The sequence below is a fragment of the Melanaphis sacchari genome, unplaced genomic scaffold (genome assembly GCF_002803265.2).
Source record: "Melanaphis sacchari strain LSU unplaced genomic scaffold, SCAv2.0 Contig91_pilon_pilon, whole genome shotgun sequence".
Classification (NCBI taxonomy): domain Eukaryota; kingdom Metazoa; phylum Arthropoda; class Insecta; order Hemiptera; family Aphididae; genus Melanaphis; species Melanaphis sacchari.
Genome location: NW_020271649.1, coordinates 1,172,699 through 1,190,776, shown reverse-complemented (window position 1 = coordinate 1,190,776; position 18,078 = coordinate 1,172,699). Strand labels below are relative to the sequence as shown.

General features: G+C 23.2%; 1 protein-coding gene across 1 annotated transcript; it reads right to left on the bottom strand.

The window, feature by feature from the left end:
• Positions 1–11,440: 11,440 nt before the first annotated feature.
• On the bottom strand, positions 11,441–15,850 carry LOC112602856 (protein Lilipod). Its single transcript, XM_025351191.1, has 12 exons — positions 15,427–15,850; positions 15,221–15,345; positions 14,995–15,134; positions 14,818–14,921; positions 14,629–14,755; positions 14,432–14,500; positions 14,231–14,360; positions 13,934–14,109; positions 13,716–13,870; positions 13,370–13,601; positions 13,151–13,307; positions 11,441–11,591 (listed from the first exon to the last, which is right to left on the bottom strand). The coding sequence occupies exons 1-12, from the start codon at positions 15,490–15,492 to the stop codon at positions 11,483–11,485; spliced, it is 1,590 nt and encodes a 529-aa protein (XP_025206976.1). The 5' UTR covers positions 15,493–15,850; the 3' UTR covers positions 11,441–11,482.
• Positions 15,851–18,078: the final 2,228 nt, after the last annotated feature.

Genomic DNA, 18,078 nt, shown 5'->3' with positions numbered 1-18,078 from the left:
ACATTAGCACCCTGTGGGGAGTCGCGCGTAGACTTGAAGTATTCAATATTTGATATACATACTAATTATTGGTGTTAAGCCACCGTCCGCTCCTTTTCATTCCTAGTTTAAAAATGGCTAACATCATCCTACATATAGAGACATAAAAACATGTCTGTTTAATAAAAAATTGGTGTTAAATTAATATTTTCATAAATATATTATTTAAGTTATTAATTACAAAAATATAATGCATTACACGAAATATAAACACGTTTATTCGGTAACACGCCTCCCTAGTCCCCCCACTTTACAACTAGACTGTCCACTGTATTGCAATAGCGCTATAATATGTCTAAATAAAAATGTAAAATTAAATTTTAGGACAAGAATATGGTATTTATTAATACTATATATTACATTACCATATAGTTTAGTAAGTTTACTTATATACTTACTATAATAGTTTACTAAACATCTGTACATATACGACTTAGTCATAATAACATATATATACTTTAAATATTTACTATTCGAACATTCAATATGTTTATGTACAATTACAAAAAATAACAATTAGGTAACAACACTAAAACAAACAACTATTTGGTTATGAATTAAACTTTTTATAATTCTTCATTGTTTTTACTTCGCATAATCATATATATCTAAGGTATTTAAATCCAATTACTCAAATACTGTACCGTCTGTACCTAGTATTAGAGATTATCTGATCATCATTTATCATCAAATTATAATAAAATAGCTTAAATCCAATGTAAATATTATAATATGGATAGTGGGGGAGTAAATAGGTATTTAGTCAATTTTTTTTTCATAGTACCTACAAGTATTAATATTCCAATAGGCAATAGCCAATAAATGATCTTTTATTTGACTTTTATATTATAATTATAGAATTTACAAGATATAGAGTATAAGTTCTAAGTACGTATAAAGCTAAATATACAATATAGTTTAGAAATGTTATCAAGAAAATGTACATGATAAAGAAAGAAATATAAAATAAACATATTAGTCTAAGATACACAAATAAAACCTCATAGATAAATATTTATAAAGCTTAGATATAAAATAAAATTATGGCAAATCATTATTTAACTCAAGAAATAAATATTGATATACCAAGCCTTTAATATTAATCCTTTCATCCCCAAGTATGTTTTTTTTTTAAATTCAAAAGGCATTGAAATGAAAAATGTTGGTCCAAGATAATCTACAAAACATTGACCAAAAGATTTATTTTTATAATTGTAATAACAGTCAAGTCAAATTTCCTCAATTCTCTTTTATTGCTTAACTCTTTATGATATTTATCTAAGTTAAATTAAAAAGTACACAATAACAATTTTTTTATTCAATAACCTTATTGGCAAAACACCAAGTTCTCTATAGTTGGCTTTCGTAAATCCTTCTAGAGTGAATTTATTTAAGCAAATTCTGACAATATTATTTACACATTACTCAATAAACATTATTATAATTTTTTAACAGTGTTATATATCGGTTTAACTTTCAATTGTAAATAAGACGAAGTGCATATACATTAAATATTGCTAGCGGACCAATCAAGAAATTGATAATCAATAAAATTATTACCATAACCACGTATTTGTGAATATATTTCAAACTTTAACATTTACATGGTTAATACACGTATTTACTTGATACTTAGGACTAAGTTTAAAGTTATAAATCCTATAACTTAGACCAATTTTATGAAGGAACCGAGGAGGCGAAATATTTGCTTATCTCTAAATTTTTCTGCAAATGTACTTCATAGGCTACTATAATATCAATATTTTATTTATGTATCAATGATTTAAATGTTATAAATTAAATCATATTATGTGCTTATTAAAACATTAAACAATGCGCCACGAAAATGTGTATAAAAAATATTAAAGAATATAATATTATTTATAATATTGAAATATGAAATTGTTTCATTATATGTTTATCAAGTTATATTTAAAGCTAATTATTTAACACAAAACAAAATATAAATTGAGGTAATTATACATGTCTTTACCTAAATCAATTAACACTGTAATCTCTCAAAGTGCAATTGCTGCAGCTTTAAATTTTTATATCTGACCATTTTGACCAATACACATGCTACCAATTATATTCAATACTCAATAAGACTGTAGATTTATCAATAAGGTAACTTTGTTGACGAAAAAGTTTTTATAGTAAATAGACAATAATCATGACTCAACTATTGCTTCTTTGAACATTCAAAAACATATCTTTCTTTTTGATAAATGGTACAAGTTAAAATAAACGCGTTTAAATCCATGTACCGCATCATTAGTTCTTAGGAAGGAAAAATTACACAAGCAATTAAACTTTGCTATATTTTTTAAATTTTAATGTCTATTTTTTATCATTGTTAAAAATGCATCAAATTTTATTTATTTTTTAAAATTGAATTAAACATTTAAAGGGTGGATAATAAGACTAATAAAAGTCGAATGACATTCAATAAGTAAACTTTGTACTATGTTAACGAATTGAAAATAGTTTGATGAACAAAAAATAGGAGTTTTTTCGTAAGAGAAGAACGGTCAGCGTTGAATTCACTTATATAAACATATTATCTATATAATTTTATTAATTTTAACTTTAAAATTAAATGTATTATTATTTAACATTATTAAAGGTAATTTGGAATTTGGATGTAACACTACTAATTATAGCTATGTATTTCATCGGAATCTATGTATTAAGGTTTGAAATTATGATAAAATGATTCTACAGTATGTGCATCGACAATCATACTCTATTGTTCGTGTCAAAGAAATCTATTATATTATTTGTACTATTATATCTGCAGGACGTTTGATGTTGATAATAAAGACAAAGAAGCCAAATATAAAAAGCTAATTTATGTATTATAAAATGTCCTTGAAAACGTCTTTTGAACTATGGTTAAAAAATGATCAAGAATTTTTTTTTACATTATTATGCTTTATAATATATATCCAGTACTAGGATATTGTAGTATTTTAAGTAGGTAAATTATTAATTATTTTATTTACACGAATAACAATTTATATGATATGTTTAATTTTTTTCTTTTTAATATGCGCATCGGCATAATGACATATAGTACCTACGTATAACAACTGAAATTGATTGATGTTACTTAATAATATATTAAAATGTCAATTGATATAGTTCTTTGAATTATGATATGCATTGTTATTGTTAATAAATATATATATATTAATATATTATACAGATATTGATGAATGCTCAAGGCTAAATAATATAGTTGATCAGTTTTATGTCATTTAAATATTAGTATTTTTAATTTTTAAAACAATAATAATTTTGTAAGTATACTGTATCCATTTTATTAAGCTTAAGGGTAATATATTTATTATTTTTTAACAGATTTGTGACATTATATTTCAAAATTTTAGGTATTTATTTCTATAACTATATTTATTAAATTAATGTTTTAAATTTATATAGTATGGATAAATATAGCTCGATTTAGATCTAATTGAGAAAAAAAAATAACTTATAGACCTAAGACTTAAATTGGTGTTAATAAGCAAAAATATCAACTTATAAAATAATTTTTTTAAATATTTGTAACCTATAAAAAATATGTATTACAATAGGTACCTACTAATAATAATATGTAGATGTACCTACTACAGTTATATAGTTTTATATATACAAAATAAAATACATATAGAAAATTATTGAACTGTTTTAATTTATATTAGTCTATATTAAGTAAGAATCTACTCTGCATATACCATAAATTGACAAATCGAATAAACCTAGTAATATTTTGAATGTTTATGATAAAAAATATAAGTAAACTAAATTTATGCCGTATTATTACAATATTACATATTTATTTTATACAAAACGAAGACATTATTAATAATGAAAAAAATGTATACGGTCAATTATAGCATGATTCAGTATTACAGTTATTATTATTTTTTTTTATCGAATTCCTGTTGAACGGTTTCCTACTCTGTTCTTTGATCTTGAAAATAATTTTGTAAAAATAATTTAGTGTAACAATATCATAATATATAGTTTGTTATAACTTATAAGTATTATAACCAATTTTTTTTTTGTATGCAATAAACTTTATATCTGTAGTACAGGAAAATATCGGTATTACCTTATAATAATCAGCCAAAAAAACAACTGTATTTCTTGTTAAAATATCAATGTGAGAGTATTTATACAATATCAGATGAATTTGCTGCAGAGTTTTAAGATAATTTATATAAATAAAGTACTTAAAACTGTGCATGGATGCGGTGCATTATTTATTTATTTTACTCCAATATTATAACTCACTACTCACTAGTATTATAATTTGCTAGAAAGTAGAATACCTGAATATAATACGAATAATGAATATATGATGTATAATGTATATGCATGTATGATGTACCTAATGTTGTTACACTATCTATTACCAATAATTCATGTATAGGTAATAAATAATAATTATATAACTGAAGCCTGTAGGCATACAATATAACACCTACCTACATTATACACTTCAGGTTATTAGTTTATCATAATATTTTTTATTCAAAGATAATAATAACATTAGGTTATTATTAATATTAATATTTTAATATATTTAGGTATAAATGTATACACAATAATATAATGAAAGAATATAGTATGAAGTGCTTAGAATGGATAGTTTATATTATAAAATATAATAATATACTATCAGGTTTAGTGTATACATATTATAATAATTGTGATGTTTTTTTATTGTACTTTTTTCTATTACTTTAATTTAAAGTAGAAAATAATTATATAAAAATATTATGGTTATTGATATCAGAAGTCGTATATATATAGTATAATATTAGTATTATTAGATAATAAATTTATCTTCGATTTTTTTAGAAGTTTCCCGTCTTAGGGAAATTTGAAATTAACGATAACCTATGAAAAATATGAAAGAAGCCTCAGAATTGCTCAGAATCGTTTTTAAATGCCAATGTTGTGAGATTAGGAGGTATAATTCATTCATAGTGAATATCTCAAGATTTTTCTACTAAAAACTAAAATGTACCTCACTCGAAATGTCACATTCAAGTATTCAGCTCCTGCAGCATAAGTACATTTTGTTTTTATTTCTCCGTTAAAAAAGGTTTATCAAACATTGCTTTATGCTTAAAGGTATAGAAAAACAATGGGAATTGATTATGGTGCCCAGAAAAAAAAATACTAATATATAATTCCTTATTCAATACGAATTATTAATTTTCATACAATATTATGTATTTTATCATTTATTTTGCATATCATAGTGTATATAGGTCATATTCATTTTTACAGTATCACTCTATTATTATTTATTACTGATATCTTATTGCATATTATGCAATCAAGAAATTATTGTCAACATCATGTATGCCATTTTTGTATTCATTACATAAATATGTATTATACTATGATGTACAATAATGCAATGAATAACATATATATAGCTCTGGTATTGATACATTTTTTTTTATCTTAATAGTGTCACAGACAAGTTCTATTGTATAAAACATCACCTATATGTATACAAAGATTTAAGATGTCAATCATTTTTACTCTGGCACATACATTATAAAATTACCTAGTACCTAGAATTTCATCAAAATAAAAATAAAAATAGTCAACAATGCAGTTTTAATGTAAAGACAAATTTATAATTTAGTTGAATTTAGTTTTAATTACAATCGCATAATAAAATTTGTGATTAAAACAAATATCTAATAAAGTATAAAATTTGGTCTTTTCCACGTTTTGTAAGTTTTAATAATTTTATCGATATTATAGAATCATCAACTATAGTTCACCATACATAGAATAATGGTTAAACATCTATAGCATTTAGGCAAATAGTTCAACAATATTATTTAACATGATGCTTTAAAAATAAATAATATTGTCTATAATCAGCTTATTATATTCACTATAGTTATTTTATTCATAGACATTCGTCATTAAAATGATACAATATAATAATATTATAGCTAGGGTTTTTTTTTTAGCAATTTCCTAAATATTTATTTAATTATTTATTTAACTATACGTTTGAATAGTAAAAAATGTAAACTGTGATCTAACAGTAACTATAATAGTGGTAAAATTTAAATATTATGTATAGGTATTTAGTAAAAATATAATAGATCATTATTAGAACCTTAGGATTAAGAGGGTGTATCATTAAAATGTATAGGTATGCGAAAAATTTTATTATTAGAAATATAACATAATAGTATGTTAGTAAATATATTATGTAGTTGATGTGGAAAAGATTAGATTCTACTGCATGAGTATTGGTTCTAGGTATAGATAGGTACGTACGTCGTATACGTAATGAAAGTACACGAGCCTTCTTATAAGCAAGTAAGTATAATATATTATTAATATAATAAGTAAATACAACCTATAGGCCGTAGATAATGGTTATCAAATAATGATCAAATAATTGGTATTTCAATCAACTGAAAGTCATGACTAAAAGGCATTTATTCTAAGGTCAATATCAAACAAAAAACAGCATTGAACTACACAATCTATACAGTATACGCATGTATTATAATAATGTACAATAGATGATAGCCTAAATGACAATGGAAATTATTTCCTCTTAGCTGTTAGATATCTATTTGTAAATTGTAATAACACTAATAACCTCGAATAAACTGTGAATACGCAAACATTTCTATCAGTGATTATTTATTTATTTATTTATTTATTGAAAGTACAGACTGGTAGCCCAATGGTAGGTAACGTTTTAAGAAACATTTATGTAAATAGTTGAAATATTATTAATATACGAGTCATAATAAGAAACAAAAACAGCAAAAATTTGTAATGAGAAAAAAAAAAAGAAAAATATAAAATAGATAGCATGGTCTTTGAATTTTGATGTTTTCTACATACAATAATAAAGTTAAAGTACTTTTAACAGTTAATTATTAATATCAAATGACAACTACGAACATATTAATTAATTATTTATATCAATTTTCCTATTTTTAATTTTTTTATGGATAATGGTATAGTATAAGAATACATAATGACATAATGTGGCAAATTTAATTTTCGAGTTAGATAACTTAGTGGAATTCCATCTTCATTAATTCACTATCTATTTGATGTAGTATACTAGTATGTATTATTATTATTATTATTATTATTGTTATTATACATTTGTGCCTTTAAACTTGAAAATCAAAATATTTTTTTTTTGTACCAAATAATGACGATACACACAAAAATAAAACACATTATAGAATTAAAATTAAAAATACGTTATTGCATAGTCCATCTCCGTTTGCATCATCGTTGCAGGGTTAATAAAAATATGCAGTGCCGTGCCTAGCTTTATTAGTACCCGGTGTCAAAAATTATTATTAGTGCCCTTATCCACTCTACCATGTATGTTTATACCTATAAAGAGGTAACCTAAGAATAGGGGAGAGAAATTCGTTAGATTTACCATTTTTTGCACATTTCTAACTAATAGATTAGTAATAAAATATTTAAACTGTATACGTAGAATAAAAAATATTGATAGATAGGTACCTACTTATCATACTAAACTGGTATCATTTATTTACGAATTAAATTTGTTCGATTGCATAAAAAATAACTTATCTTCAAATAAATGATAATAAAAAATAATTTTGCACCTATTTCTGCAATGAGTGATGTGAACATTATCATAGATGGGTTCAAATGTTCAAAAACTTCAAAATAAAATTGTACAACTTGATCCAGTCGAAATTCTGCTATTAAATTATTAATTAATTATATAAAATAACAATAATGCGGTATTTATTTATTTATAGTATATTATTGTTATTGACTATCAACGACGTTGTTATTTCGGGATAAAAAAAAAAAACCAATTATATCCATACATGAATAGGTATTTTTACATAATTGCTTACAATACATTTCAAAACGTTATCTCATCGTCAATCAAAATAATGAATTGACACCGCCGATTAGGATGATATTGTTATATTGAAACCGTTAAAAAATATAAATATTATAAATTAGTAGGGTTAATTTTCATCTATCAGTAATATTACTTAGATTATAAAAAGATTTTGGCGCCCGGTGCACCCCCTAGGCATAGCACTGCCACTCAATACCTAATTTATAGCTAAGCGGTGTTCATTTTTTTCCAATTTATTCTAATTTTTTCTATTTTATCTTAGTAAAGATTAACCATATATTCTTTAACAATAATGGTTCAAAAATCTAGATATTGTAAGATTAGTAAAATTTCCATTTGTACAATTATTATAATACAAATCAGTTATAATTAAAATATAAAAGAATGTAAATAACCATTATCTGTCTTATTTTAAAATTAAATTAATCAGTAAATAATATATTAAGTTTCATTCAAGACCAGTGTTTCCCAATCTTTTTGAAATTATGTATCATTTACTTAAGAAAACTTTTGGTAGGTTGCTAGGACCACCTTGATTTTAGATATTTTTTTTTGCTTATGAACAATTATATAAGTTTAACGTTTAACTTTACTCATTCAACATTAAATAAATAAAATAATGCCATATCCAATAACAAAGTTTATTACTTTTGCTTTACAGTTAGTTAATTTTTGTATAATTGTTTTTTGTTAACAATTTTTAATATAATTAATGATTATTTAATTCATATTTTGAGCATTTTGAACTTTTAATTCACAAGTTTTGGATAAATACTGTTGCATAGAACTAATAACAGCTATAAACAAGTAATTATTGTTACTTCAATACTATTATTTTTGTTATATTGAAGTTAATTATTCTATTTTAAAAAGGTTCAGATTAACACTATAGTAGACCCTAGACCAGAGGTTCCCAAACTAAAGGTTGCGAGTCTCATTATAGTATAGTCGAAAAAGCAAAAAAAAATAAATAAATAAAATCTTACATTAGGGTTAATCCCTATCCCTCCCTAGGCATGTCATTGATCTGAAGTAATAATTTAAAAATTATTTTGTTACCTATGATATTAAGTACAATTTTTATTAAGTCAAAAGGTATTGAATAGTAAACTTAAATGGTTAAATTTTAAGAAAAATATAAATATATAAACAACATAAATATGATATTATGACCTATAAAATATAAAATATTTTGTTTTAATATGATATCATATTAGTAAAAATAATATTAAATAAAAAAACAAATTGGTATAAAATTTAAAAAAATAATAATTTTTTATTGACAATGATTTTATTTGTTGAATAATTAAACATAAAATAAATTAAGAACAAAAGAAAAAAAATATAAAAACAAAACAAATGGCATAATAATAAAACATTAACAGCAAATGTCCAAAAAGTTTTAAATAAAGTTCTAATAAGAAAAAAATTTACAAGAACATAGGAACATTAGATAAATATACATTTAATGTGAAAGTTAAACCAGGTGATATTTAAAAATCATATTTTAAGAAATACTTTTAATAACAATTGTATTTTATTATTATGCTTCCACCTTGTTTCTTTGACAGTATTATGTTTAACTAAACAAATAGCAATCTAAATTTGAATTTTTGAAAAAAAATTTAAGAACTGATCAAACACTCAATTCTTGAAAATAATACTATTAATAAACTGTGGCTTGTTAAACATTTATTAATTAATAGGAAGATATATTATTTTGTTTATAGATTTTTTAAATTAAAATTATAGATTGCCAATTTATGCATTAGTTAATGCTGTTCTATTAAATAAAGGAGTGGAATATTTTTTAATGAAAAAATAACAAATGTAAAGATCTTATTATTTTTTTTTTTTTGTGTTAGCTGGAGAATGAACAAATATTCCTTAATTTAACTTTAACAAAATCACCCTTTATATTATGAAAAAAAAATTACAATAAATACTTTCTTAATTTATTGTTAAATATATCAGTATACATAATTTTAGTACTAAGTATCACAAAATTATTTAAAAATTAATAACATTCAATAATGGATTATTATTATTGATACATTTAATTTTGATCTAGTGAAATAAATAAATAAATATAATAGGTACTCAATCGACAATTTTAAGAAAACTAATAAATAAATAGAACAATTTTCTTTGGAAAGGATTTTAAACTTTTTGGACTAATTATACATGTAAAATATTTAAGCACTATATTTGGTTCAGACATCATAATGTTTTGTGCTTTATCAGTAACATATATAAATTGACTATTAATCACCTAATTAGTTGATTATGACTAATAAAAGTATACAATTATCAGATTATCTATGAATGCATAAATTAAATTTTATGTTAAAAAATGAAAAAAGTATAATTTCAGTAATAAAATACAAAAAATAATTAGATCACATTACACACAATCTAAATCATAAAAACTTTTTGTTTAGTATCCATTTGTGGAATGCTTAATTTTTAATAATGGACCATTCAATTTTGTTTTAAATGCAAAATATTTTATAATATAAATTTGTTTTTAAGTTATTTGGTTAAAATTTAAGAAAAAAATAAATGAAAAAAATAGCAAATGACAAAAGAGCAGTACAGATAAAGCTAATAAAAATTAGACAAGTTATGTTTATCATCTTTAAAATTGAAAAATATTTAATTAGTCGAGATATATTTAATTAATTACAATATAAAATAAAAATGTAATAAATGAAAAATAAAAATTATGTTCTTGGTAACAATATTGTAAGTTGCACTTATTTATGTGAATATTAAAGTACAAGATAAAGCTAGTAAAAAATTATAGTTCACATTTATTGTATTTATATTCTTCAATTTTTTTGGTTGAATAGTCTTTTTTTTATTAAGTTAAAAAAATGATATTTATGGTTAACAAACTTTGAAAATCTATTATTAAACTCGTCAGTTTGATTGTGCAATAATATATTTCAGAATATTTTCATGTATATTCCAAATTGTAGGTAAAAAAAAGAGATAGTAATTTTCAAACAGAAATATTCTCTTGCTAAGTTACAAAATTATCAAATGTACATTATCACACCTTGATCTTGTGTGTATTAAAAGAATTTTATTTAAAGATTTAAAAAATATTGTATCATTTTAAATTATTGTTTTTAAAATTTAATGTTTAAAAGACAAATGTATAGTTTTTTTGTCTGTTGCTTTTTTTCAATTATTCTTAGTTGTTTAAAAACATATTAAATATCAACATTTGTTAAGGTATTTATTTTTGTTTATGAAACAAAATTTTTAAACATATCATCAGTCTGTTAATCAACATTCATTAATTTGCATCAGTCAGTTGTAATTTATATCTAATATAGATAAATTATAATTGATGATAAATATTACTAATTAGTATTCACAGAAGTAAAATTTAGTAAATTTATTTTACATTAAAAGATTATTTTTTTTTTTTTTAAATATCAAAACAATTAAAAATATAAAACAGCAAATGTAAATGACAAATAATTTAAATTGAAATAAAATGACTTAACTGTTTTTTTTAGCAATAGTCGGCGAATTTTCTACTGAAAAACTAGAATTAATGTGTGTAATACTGTAGTCACGGCCCATTATCCATTTCCAAAAACTTTTGAGTCTAAACAAAAAAAAATAATTAAATTTTAAATATTTATGATGATATTTTTATAATAAATGAAACAATATTTTAATTTTTAAGAAGCTATACAGTGATAGTCAAATGTGGAGGAATGTGAGGGGGATAGATCTTCTCATGGACTTTTTTTTTAAATTTATATTTATGTATATTGTACAATATATTCAATTTTTTTTTTTTTTATTAACAAATAATCATAGAAAATGTTTACAAAGTATGTATAAATAACTATATTCTTATAATTGTATAACTGTGTATATTAGATTATTATCTAGACTTATATCTAGGAACTAGCCATCATTATTATCAATATTTGGTTATTTATCAAGAATATATGGGAATTGCTGCACTTGATAATTAAGAATGTTCAAAAACAACACCCTTCTAAACCACCATATTCAAATTGTAAAAGCGGAATTAACTTTATGGAAAACAAAACTTTTGCATATTGAAAAATCTTCAAAAACTTCACTTTATACTTTTAATACTTTTTAGCTATGTAATCACGATTTATTTCCTAATGTGTATATTTTATTACAAATACTTTGTACACTTCTAATATTAACAAAAATACCAGGAAGAATGTTTTCATGTTTAGAATGGTTCAAAACATATTTAAGAAATACTATGATAAAGATAAATATATTGTACTTGTTAATTATTATGTGTTCTAATCTGGAAAAAAAAAATTATGAAATTGGAAAGGTTTTAAATTAACAGTTCAAACATAAAACATAACTAAAATTGAAACTTTGACTTTAAAGGTTTTGTTCATTTCTTTTATAGTTAAATTATAATCATGTTTGAAATATTAATTTAATGCTTATATGTAAATATATATAATAAATGTAAATTGTATAAATATATTATTTTAGAGTAGTTTCAATGGCTTGACCACTATGGTTGTCAATAGCAAAGTTATAAATATAATCAAAAACAAAATACTGGACAAACTAAAGAAAAAAATAGATCTAATAACTTAATATACTGTTATTAATAAGTTTTTAAATACAGGCTGTATTTAAAATAATTTAAAAATTGATATTAGACTAAACCATAAATTATGTTTTTAATGATAAAATAGTATGTGTTAAAAAATCAGCTCTTTCTACCCTATTACAAAATCATTCAATTGCCCTAAAGTTATAGTATATTTTATTTGTATGTATAAATGTATAATTATTATTTTTGTTAAAAAACCTAATATAATTTAATGTTGTGATTTAATTTATTTAACATTTAAAGAAATCATTTTTTTTTTCAAAAATATTTATTTTGGATATTACGATAAAAATTACAATTGAATTATGTAAAAGATTATTTATGCACCCAATATTCATAATTTACAACCATATTAAATATATTATGTTCTACATCAATTTTGTAAGAACTTATACATATAAATAGTATAATTAACCAAGTTGTGCTTTGAATATTGTTTATGATTTCATAAATAAGACCATCATTTAGTATTAAGATAAATAAAGTAGGATCAATGCCCAATACTTAAGTGTATTATATCAAAACTTTTAATATGTTACCTTGACAATAATTCTTTTCGTACAGCAGAAGTAAATTTGTTAAATAAACAAAGTGTAGCAGCAGAAGCAAATACAAAATTATACAAAGCAACAATTGTGAAATTTCCAAGCCATTCAATTCTTCCATAATCAGCTAATAAATCAAAGTCTGTAATTCCTAAATAAATCATTAAAAAATTTATTGTATTTATATGTATTTTAAAAACAGAAAATACTTACCTAGAATTCTAGATAATAATGGTAATGCAGAGCTTAATATAAGCAACAAAGAACAATTGCCTACTATATGTGTCAATGGGGTTTGTTTAATATGAGGACGGTATGTAGACACTACAGGCAATGAATATAAACCAACACTCGAGGCCACTAACATATATAAAATAATGACTATTTCCAAACTGGCCCCAAATGGTCCTAATTTGGATAGTGAACTCACACCTAAAGTAAATTGCTAAAGAAAAGACAAACATTTTTATACTAATAAAATTGAAATTTAATATAAAACTTAATATTATTTAATTGTATATATTTAGATGAATTATAAATACTAAGATAATTTACTTACTCTAGTATTAAGAGGCAATGCTTTTAATCCAACGAGTATCAAAAGTAAATTTTGAACGACTAATAAAACTGTGACAACAGTAAGTGCTAACAGCAATAGCATGAATGTTGGATATAAAAATAACTTACGGAATACCGATATTTTTCTTTGTTTTTCTAAAATATATAATTAAATATGTACTATATATACATATGATTCAATTTGTAAAAAAAAATTACCAAGTACATCAAGTCTTTCTTGATAAATTGACAATCTATCAGTTAGTCCACGTTTTAGCTTTCCATTTTGCAATGTCCATAATTCCTTCTCAGTAGGAGTTATATTTTGTTTCTTTCCTTCTAACATGGGCTCTGGTGACATGTATGTTAAACCATTTATAGTAACTTGGTCCAATCTAAACAATATTTAATTTTTTTGTTGATGTTTTTATGGAATTTCTTTAACAAAACTTAAATATATTAACCTAAAAGTTATGTAAAAATTAAAGAATTATCTATTCAAAAACAAGTAAAGACCTTCTAGCAAGACAATCTACTTCAAGTCTTAATATACTAATTTCTTCATCTGTGGTTTTTTGTAGTTGTGGTTTAATCATGAACCGACTTAAAATGGTAAACAAGGTAGCAAATCCAACTGGAGTACATACTAAATCAAAGTAATAATATGGAAAAATATTAATAAAATAAAATAGATCTAAGATTAAAAACTATATTTACTTAATAGCATAAGTACACCGATGAATGAAATGCAAGAGTATAAGAATGGTAAATAGTTGTTCCATAAATCTGTAAGATAAAAGTCATAAAATAATAAAAAATAATAATAAGTTGCTATTTTATTTTTTTATTATCACTTATTATTTTTATAAAAATAATAAATGTGTAACACTTATTGTTAAGTCATATGAACTTACTAAATAGCATGTAAAAAAGAGATTGCTCAGTATAAAAAATTGTGTATAGTAAATATGTCAACACTAGAACAAATATCGAAAGTAACAAAAGCACCGTACATGTTTCATAAACTCTGGCTTTTAAGCACTGAGGAAAAATATTTCATTAATACATTTAACATTGTCTTAAAAATTAATAGCCGTAATTACTTTTCGATGACCAGGAAATCCTTCAGATTCAATGAATAAAAATGCAAATGGCAAGAACACAAATAAAGATAGATTTGAAAATAAAAATACCAAACTCCATAAACCTAATTTAAAAGAAAAATACAAAATTATAATAATTATAAATAATAAATATTAAGTAATTATCAAATTATTTACCATGTATAAGTGAATGATTTAACCATTGGACATAGTAACTAGAAGGATACAAGGATAGCACTTCATTACTAGCTATCGAAATAGGTAGTAATAAGGCTGCACCAACAGCAACTGCCAGTGCGATAGTGCAAAGTAATAAACTAAAAATTAAATAAAAAAGTTGGTATATTACAAACACTACTTTTTCAAAAGCATTTTAGTAAGTAACATCATTCAGAATGCTCACCTATATTTATAAACCGTAATATCATCTTCATCTTGAACAGACACAACAATGTTGTCCCGTTTTCTGTATTGATTAATAATGGCATAACTGAGTGCTAGCAACAAAACAAACAGCAAGAGAAAAATCTGAAATCAAAATATTAAAATTAAACTAGAGTTTTTATGAATTTTCTTAAAAAAATAAAATAAACAAGGGGCAGTACTCACTATTTTTTCCCTGACATTATTATAAAACAGTTCTTCTCGTTCGTCTGGTTCATCTACATCGTCCATACTTTGCAATAATTATGTTACGTACAATATTTGCACACTACTGTAAGTGTACTGTGTGCGGTTCATGCTCACCAATCTAATCTTGATTCGTTGTTGTCGTCGGTGACAAATACGTGATGAATATTTTCATTAGTAGGTTTTGTTACGTAAATTTAGTCACAAGATGATTGTTATAAAAACAGTCAATACTAATTATGAATAATATTTAGAACAGCCTTGATGGTGATACGGCGAAAATTATTAAGTTATTTACTAAAAATTAATAGATCGTTAGAAAACTATCAATATTAATAAGGAAAAATTCAATGAACATTTCCCACAACACGAGCTTCTGCAATAGATGACGATGTACGACTAAAACGACTGTACGAGTAAACGACCAGATACAGTAAACAGTAAACACAGATATCTAATGAAACTTGATACCGGGTAATGTATTTAGGCCACTAGATGACGTGACACGTATACAAACATATTTTTTGTTCTTAGAGCCAAGTGTTTTTGTTTCACTTTTTGTTTTATATTTCGAATTTTTGAATAGTACTTTTAGGAGTAATAATTTGTATTAAGAATCGTAAATGCTTAAACATATCATGGTAGTTTTATTTTCTAGATTAAAAATTGATCATAGTTATTGACATTTACATGAAGTGTTATCAGTACTTGACTTGTATAATATTACTGTAGGCTGCAGCCCTGGAGGAACTTCAAATTATTGGTCAATTTTAGAAATTATTTCAAGATTTCGGCAACAGCTTTAATTTCAAAACCTGGTAAGACAACCGTTAAGTTAATTTTAAAATCCTTAAATGTCTAATTAGAAATGAGTTAAATGAAAGTTAAAATTCCCTGAAACGGTAATATAACAACTACTTACGACCTACCTATAATAATATACAGACTACCACTACAATTTGATTTATAAAGCATGCGCTTATTCCCCTTTTATTTTTAATAATACATTTATTCAAATACTAATTTTTTAGAATAATAAAATATAGATAATTAAAGACTATGTTTTCAAATAGGTCATCTTATTAAATTATACCATTAAAGGAATGTCTTATATAATTTGTACAATTATTGTACGCATGTAGTGATACAAATAAACTTATTTTTGTTTAAATCAGAACAGATTTTATTTTTATTAGGACTTAGGAGAGATACTATTTTTATCTCGACGATTATGGTATAGCCCTTTATGGTTATTGTAATTTGTTAACCAGATCATGGACCATGATTTTATCGTAGATTTATTAGCCTTAGTATTTGTGTACCATGAAAATTTAAATAGCTTAAAAACTAGTTGTTTAAATTTAAATTTAGACGCATAAATTAAAAAATTAATAATTTTATTAATAATTTACAGCACAAAAGGGTTTTTTCTTTTGAAAAAAATAAGTTTGTATTGCTATAGTAGACTTTAACAATAGCATACAAAATCGAAGTATTTAGTATTATATAATCCTAAAACATCATCATTTTAGTAAATGAATTATTAAATGATAAAATGGTGGTTAGCATATTTAATAAATCACTTTGTATAGTTTAGTTGTACATTTAAATATTTAAACTCTAAATGGTTTACAGAGTTGCAAAATGTTTTGCTAATATTTTGTGAAATTTTCTGCGTTTATTATAATTGTCTATGATTGTAAACATTTCTTTAATGATTCTTAATATTTTAAGTACCTATATGCCCATCACTAATGAACATTCTGACGTATCAAAATTAAGATACGAACTAGTAGTTTTTGAGTTATTTAATTCGGGTTTTAATAATTTTTAAAAGAGGGTCTCATTCTTTACTATATCAATTTTTATTGTAAATAATTTCAACTAAGGATGTGATGAATTAAACATTTTTCATAGGCAAAGAAAAATAAACAAAGAATCCATCCACCACCATGGCCGTCCCGAACAACGATTAAGGGGGAGAGGGGGTGGAAGACCTATTTATTTACTGACTCAAAACATTTTTTCTATTTTATTTATCAGTTGTCATTTGCGCTACATTTAAATTAATTTTTCGATTTTTTTTTTAAAAATTTTGTATGTAAAATTAAGAAATTAAAAATTTTTCTATTTGATATTAAAAAATAAAATAAAATAGCAATTTTGTTGATATAATTTTTAAAACATGTTCACAAAAAAAAAAAAAAAATAAATAAATAAATAAAATAAAAAATATTCAGCCGTTTATTTTCTACGGTTTTTTGAAATTTGTACAATTTTATATTATTTTGAAGAGATTTTCTGGATGATCACTGTAACAATGATAAACAAGAAATAAATTAAAATTTAAGCAAACTTTAAAAAGTATTGACTCTACCTTTGTAAAAGTTTATGACACCGACATTTTTTTAAAAATTGGATTTACAAAATAGCTATCTTGATTTTTTTAAATTTAAAATAGAAAATGTTTTCTAAATGGTCTTTCATTTATTGTGCCACTTACTGGTGCAGTTAAGGTTAATTTACAGATTTTATTAGCCTATGGTAAGAATCTCTTTGCATTTTGCTTCTACAGTATCAGAAGAAAATAATACCAGAGAACTTTTAATGACATCAAGTGAAATGTTTTCC